The sequence below is a fragment of the Quercus suber genome, unplaced genomic scaffold, assembly GCF_002906115.3.
Source record: "Quercus suber isolate HL8 unplaced genomic scaffold, Cork oak 2.0 scaffold_732, whole genome shotgun sequence".
Taxonomy (NCBI): Eukaryota; Viridiplantae; Streptophyta; class Magnoliopsida; order Fagales; family Fagaceae; genus Quercus; species Quercus suber.
The window spans coordinates 275064-282317 of record NW_027070172.1 but is presented as its reverse complement, the minus strand read 5'-3'; the positions used below and the strand labels follow the sequence as shown (position 1 = coordinate 282317).

Sequence of the window (7254 nt, the reverse complement as noted above, 5' to 3'; positions counted from 1 at the left end):
TAAACTCCTGGCTCCCTCCCTAATTTCACCATATCTTATATTTGTATGTCGGGCTCCCTCCCTAATTTTACCATGTTTTATATTTGTATGTCGGTATATGAACTAATGCATATATAGGGTAAAAAATGAACAAAGTGGTCATATTTTAGAGTTGAGAACTCCTCATCTAAGCCAATTTCAACCCTCGAAACTAACAAGACAATAGCCACCACTCCCATCTATGGTCCATATTCAATATAATAAGATAAACCACTTGCCAGCACACATATGACGCCACATTCATTTAGCCAAAATAAAAATGACACCACATTCAAATTCAATAATGTCCTCCCAAATTTACACAATCACCCCCAACATTTTCACATTATCCCTACTTTCTCCCACTCCTTCCTTCCCTACTTATACCCTCACATTCTCTCGATATTCCATACACAAAACACAACACAATCAACCTACGAAAACCAAACAAACAAACAAACAAACAAACCTTGACACAGAAACTATGGGTTCACTCCCTCAAATAGTAGAGGATTGCATGGGAGTTCTCCAACTTTTCAGCGACGGCACCGTTTTCCGTTCTGAAAACATTAACTTCAAAGACCCTGTTGTCCACGACAACTCTGTCCTCTTCAAAGACTGTCTCTTTGACGAAAAACTAAACCTCCATTTGCGTATGTACAAGCCCACCTCAACAAAAATCAATGGTAGTATTAACACTAATAAGCTCCCCATCATTGTGTTCATCCATGGTGGTGGCTTCTGTGTTGGCTCACGCACGTGGCCCAGCTCTCACAACTGCTGCGTCCGCCTTGCTTCCGGGCTTGACGCGCTCGTCTTGTCGATTGACTATCGCTTGGCGCCTGAGCATAGGCTTCCGGCTGCTATGGATGATGCAGTGAGTGCAGTGAAGTGGTTACAGTGGCGGAGTCAGAATTTGAGTGATGGTGGTGATGAATGGTGGAGTGGTGCGTTTGACTTTGACCGGGTTTTCATAGTGGGAGACTCGTCAGGAGGGAATATTGCCCATCATTTGGCGCTCAGGTTCGGGTCAGGTGAACTGGATCCGGTGGGAATACGGGTACGAGGTTTTGTGTTACTGGCGCCGTTTTTTGGTGGAGAGGTTCGGACAAAGTCAGAGGAGGGGCCATCTGAAGAATTGTTGACCTTGGAGATACTTGACAGGTAATTAATTATTGTTGTAAAATTGCTTTTATTATCAGAAATAGATTTTTGTTAATTTTATTGTTTTTTTTTTTTTTGTGAGCATCCTAATTAAAGTCTACTACTTTTTTAATTTTTTTGTTTTTTCCTTTTTTGGTTTAGTTTTAAAATTTTAACATTTCTGTTTATCATCAAGTTCATCTTTTTGTTTGTTGTCGTTAAAATTGATACCATTCACATATGTGTCGTTAAAATTAATACTATTCACAGATGTGATTTATTGGACTTAACCGTAATTTTATAGATGACAATGAATGAAAGTTGATAAAGACGAAGAAAATTATTTTTTAAGGACCATTCATCCCAAATTGAAGGATGTAATTTAGATTTTGCTTTAGTTTACACTTTACAGCTTTACTGCCTCATATTTTGGTCTACATGCTTTTGAACTTGATGGTGGTGATGAATGGTGGAGTGGTGCGTTTGACTTTGACCGGGTTTTCATAGTGGGAGACTCGTCAGGAGGGAATATTGCCCATCATTTGGCGCTCAGGTTCGGGTCAGGTGAACTGGATCCGGTGGGAATACGGGTACGAGGTTTTGTGTTACTGGCGCCGTTTTTTGGTGGAGAGGTTCGGACAAAGTCAGAGGAGGGGCCATCTGAAGAATTGTTGACCTTGGAGATACTTGACAGGTAATTAATTATTGTTGTAAAATTGCTTTTATTATCAGAAATAGATTTTTGTTAATTTTATTGTTTTTTTTTTTTTTTGGTGAGCATCCTAATTAAAGTCTACTACTTTTTTTATTTTTTTGTTTTTTCCTTTTTTGGTTTAGTTTTAAAATTTTAACATTTCTGTTTATCATCAAGTTCATCTTTTTGTTTGTTGTCGTTAAAATTGATACCATTCACATATGTGTCGTTAAAATTAATACTATTCACAGATGTGATTTATTGGACTTAACCGTAATTTTATAGATGAAAATGAATGAAAGTTGATAAAGACGAAGAAAATTATTTTTTAAGGACCATTCATCCCAAATTGAAGGATGTAATTTAGATTTTGCTTTAGTTTACACTTTACAGCTTTACTGCCTCATATTTTGGTCTACATGCTTTTGAACCTTTGACATGCAATTTGTAATTGTCGTTGCCACTTGCTAAGAATATTACAAGGGAGAAAGAACACTTTGCTTTATTTTTTGACAATGGACAAAGTAGTTAATATCCTTTTTCATTGTCTGAGTAATAGTTAGAAAAAATAGCTCATGTCTTAAGACCATTTGATTAAGGCAAGAAGGAAATCATTTCATGTCTTTTATCTCAAAATTTGTTATTGTTTTATTTAAAATCTGTTTGAATACAGCTTATTTTGGTGAAAATTGAAAACTGAAAACACTGAAACAAAATAATTTTTAAATATGTGAATAGTGCCGTGAGACCTATTTTTAATATTTTTTTCTGAATAAAATGGTTATGAGTCCCATGAATAGTGCATAAACAGTGTGTAAACAATGCTCTATGTCTCTTGAAATAGTGAAACGCATGCATCAAAAAAAAAAAAAAAGGAAACGTGTAGACGCAAACGCGAATCCAAACATATACTTAGTGAGAAAAATCTATCCTTAATTTATTATTGAAGAAGGAAAAACTTTAAGACAAATTATATTTCTTTCTTTATTTTTTTTTCTTTTTTTGATAAATGAGTATTGATCTCGTTTACTAAGTTGAGATTTCCTTGTAAAAGATGTGTGACACATGTATACCGAAACTTAAAGAGAAAAAGAAAAATAGGGTTGAAATAGACTAAAAACTAATTTTAAAGATACGACTAATTGCAGTCACACATTCACTTTCACAATTTATTAACTTATGTAATTGTGAGTTATCGATTTTTCTTGAGTTGTAGACTGAATGAGTAATCTTTCAGTTCTACACTTACATCGGACCTTTTTGCCTGCGGTGGGATGGTATTTGGGCAGCTACCCTATTCTATTTTTGTGATAATTAAACTGCATAAATTTCAAACATCATGCGAATGATTTAGACTGGTCCGTACATAAAGTTGACGCAACTTGGTAAGTGACCCCTAGGATCTGATAGAAATATACCTATGAACTCTCTATCACTAATGACAGACACTCCATGAATAACGACATTTTAGTGATTTTTGTTCTCATCTATCTATGGTAGTTATTCCTCTGAATTGAACTGCCATTTATAAGTGCCTTTATTCAAGTGTTTGGAGTAGCTTGTTTTCTTTCTTTTGGAATCTATGCTACTCTCTCTCCTTTGTTTGTTTGTTTGTTTGTTTTTGTTTTTTTTGTTTTTTTTTCCACTTGCCTTATTACTTAATCTAAGTTGGTATCAAATTTTTGAGAGTGGACAATTAATTTGGAACATCTTATTTAAACAGATTGGGTTAGGTATATATATTGGGTTACTGATTCGAATTATGCACGTGGACAGTGAAATTTCAATACAAAAACCACTCCCCCGTGCCATGCATGATGGTCTTAATTAAGATCATTTTTTTTTTTTTTTTGAGAAAGTAATTAAGATCATTTGATTAATTCCAAAAGGAAACCATTACATTTTTCACAAAATTTCACTTCTTTAAACACTAGCTAGAAATAGTTATTACCCTATTTGCAAGCTTCTGTGTGGATGAGGAGATGATTTAATATTGACCATTAAGTGTGCAAGCAAAATCCAATTTTTAGATCTCTCTCAACCAATCATTTAGATATGTCCAAATAGATAATTTTCTCTATTGATAATTTACACATATTTTAGTGGGTTTTGAATTTATGACATTATTAATTATGAGAGGAAAAAATGATTGAAAATATATAAGTGAATTAAGAGAAAGTCTCACAAATCTTAAGATTTGTGCATTCAAAACAAAATCTAGAATATAATATAAGAGCCTAAAGAAATGCTGGGGTTCCAAATTTTAATGAAATCTCTCTCTCACATGATAGTCGGCAAAATCATGTAATATATAAAGGCAACAAGGGGAACCTTCTTTCTTAATTATTTGGAAAAGTCATTTTCTAGTTCTTTCACAAGCTGCCACTTTGACCTTGAATCAGTCACAGTAGTACAGGTGTCTTATGATTTTCTTATCTCAAATTCTCTGTAATATCCCGGCTCCTCCACTCTCCTTTCCTTTTCAGATTCTCTCTTCTTTTTCTCAATAATATCTGCAAATAATAAATTAAATTTGAATTTAAGAACGTGACCAAATTCAAGAAATTTCAACCCCATAATCATAGTTCCTTGGGTCAAGAATATGGAAGTAAATTAAAACACGTGGCTCATCACTATTAGAGTTTCCTTATAGCACTTTGGTGGTGGTGGTGCCAAAACATGTCGCACCAGCAAACTTAGTAAAAATCATATTAATTAATTTGTAGAGATATGTTACTGTCAGAAGCTTTTTAAAGAATCCAATATTGCTTTCTTCACTCATCACAATTTCCATTAAAATCGTATTTCCTATTATGTATTATCGTGTGTGCGTTTGAATAAGATTAAATTTCAATTTATTTTGACTGCCAATTTATTTACAACTTTTTTTTGGTATAACTATATTTTTCTTAGTTTATTATTATTATTTTTGAACAAAATAAGTTAAAACTTTGAATGGTTTTCCCTATGCATGCATAAGCATAATATAAAAGCATGACATTAGAAGGGATGAAAGATGTTTCAGTATAACTGGTTGAGAAATTAATTCCTATCCCACTTTAAAATCATTGAAAAGTTACAAAGCCTAATCAAAACAAATCTACTTTTAGTAGATATGTTGGGTACTAAATCAGCTATTAAGAAAGCTTGTGATGGATGTATCCCCAACAAAAATTCGTTAAATATCTCTTCACCATTACCAACATATACAAAGCAATAATCCCTGTACTAATCAGTATTACTCATTAAAATAATGCTACCCCAAATCATTATTATACAACTGAGCCTTTATCTTTCTGCATTAAAGGTTATCCAATAATATTTAAAGAAATTTTCTAAGCAGCAGAACCAATGTATAAGTCTTAGGTATATATGTGTATCACTCATTTGTAGTTACCAATTTGTAGTCCATACTATTCATACTATACTTGTTTTTCCCTTATTCTCAACAGGTTTTGGAGGCTGTCGCTACCAGCAGGTGAAAATAGAGACCATCCATTTGCCAACCCATTTGGACCTGCGAGCCCGAGGCTTGAATCCCTGGCACTTGACCCAATTTTAGTTGTTGTAGGGAGCAGTGAATTGTTGAAAGATAGAGCCGAGGACTATGCCAAGAGGCTAAAAGAACTAGGAAAGAAAATTGACTATGTAGAGTTTGAGGGAAAGCAACATGGTTTCTTCACTCATGATCCGTTCTCAGAAGTCGCAAATGAAGCCATGCAAATTATTAGACGATTCATGCTTGAAAATTCTAACTAGGAGAGTTGGAATCATGTCAATTCAGACTCTTATAATATTTAGTGAAATGTATAATTATAATGTGTCAGTGTGGGTATGGAGTGAGTTTCTTCTTGTGTTTATAAGCCATTGTAAACCTTCTTTGATATCTTAAAATATGGAGCTTAGTATGAAATTTCGGTCTTATCTATACCACGCACACCTCACCCAACCCCGTCACGTGTGGGTCTAGATCAGTTTTACCTTGAGATATTTTGAGCTATTAAAAGTTATTTGTGACCATTGGGTCAGCCCGTTCAGTTTGGCTTCCTTTTTAAACTAAATTATTATGTTGTTGTTGCTCTCCCTCTCTCTCTGATCAACAATAACAATGTTATTTTCTTCTCTTGAAAGTGTTCTTTCTCTCCCACATGTATATATATTTTTTGTGCAAATAGTATTCATGCTTGTGCGAATGATCTTGTTGATTGATTGGAAGGAAAGACATTATTAGAAGGTTGTTCTTGATCCTCTATTCGTGGAAGTATGTCTAACACAAAGGTCAATGTTATAGTCTAATTCTAGAGAGGTCGTTTTGCTTGAAAATTAGTCACACTGAGTTTTATTCTGAGTGACACGAATCAATCTTTAAAAGACAATACTTTTAGGCTATACTTGTTTATTAAGTAAAATATTTCAATTTGATGCAAATGAAAATGGCCATGGCAAATGGATGGTCTTATTCATTTTCTTCCTTAGTATGATTGCAACGTACAAATAATCATAATAATAGAATGATTAAATTTCATTCGGTTATTGTAACCTGTAAGTAAAAGTATTAATAACCTCTGGACCGAATGGCATGATCTAATTATAAATAAGGTTAAATACAATTTAAAATCTTGTGGAATGTATATGTTGCATACAATGGAAAGAAATACTACTGCAGTCAATGGCAGCTCCAAAATTTTTTTCTAGGGGGGTCAATAATGGCGGAGCCAAAAATTTATTGGTGGAGGGTAGGCTCAAGTGAAAAAAATAAGATGATTAATTGTTGTTTTTTGTTTTTCTATATATACAACTTCCAAGTTCTAAAAAATTATTAACAGTTTAAAGATGGTTAAGAGTCTTAAGACAACAATCATTGGATGCATAAACAAATAGAATTAAATAATTAATCATACATTTTTTTATCAAATTAATAATAACTTATTATATTTATAAATTATATCAATTGAATAAAAAAAATAGAATAAATAAGAATAGTAGAGTATTCTAAATGCTTTAGTGCTTTTACCTGTAAAAAAAAAAAAAAAATAGTAACACGGTTAGGAGTAGGGTTAGGAGTAATTGTGAAACTAAGAAAAATAATACTCCAATAATAAATTTTTGCTTTTAAAGTGTATGGTTTTATAAATATACACGTGGTTACTCTTTTAGAATTGGAGTAAGCAGTATAAGATTTCTTGGGCTTGGAAATGTGTAGAGCACTTATCAAACTACTTGATTGAACATTGAGAAAAACTAAGACAACATAAAAACTAAGAATCATGTTCAAGCTTATTTCAATTAAGCTTAACCAAAAATTTAAAGTCAGGGTGTTCATATTTTTGTTGTAGGGGTTAAAATAAGATTAAAAAAAATTGTATATAATTTTTTTTTTTTTTTATTTGGGGACCAGG

General features: G+C 32.9%; 1 protein-coding gene across 1 annotated transcript; it reads left to right on the top strand.

The window, feature by feature from the left end:
- Positions 1-393: 393 nt before the first annotated feature.
- LOC111991109 (carboxylesterase 15) lies at positions 394-5977 on the top strand. The gene is made up of 2 exons (XM_024022893.2): positions 394-1182; positions 5308-5977. Exons 1-2 carry the CDS (start codon positions 503-505, stop codon positions 5612-5614), a joined length of 987 nt encoding a protein of 328 aa, XP_023878661.1. The 5' UTR covers positions 394-502; the 3' UTR covers positions 5615-5977.
- Positions 5978-7254: the final 1277 nt, after the last annotated feature.

Coding starts and splice junctions, on each gene's coding strand:
- LOC111991109 (XM_024022893.2), top strand. CDS start 503: ATGGGTTCACTCCCTCAAATAGTAGAGGATTGCATGGGAGTTCTCCAA. Junction 1,183..5,307: donor ACCTTGGAGATACTTGACAG/GTAATTAATTAT, acceptor TATTCTCAACAG/GTTTTGGAGGCTGTCGCTAC.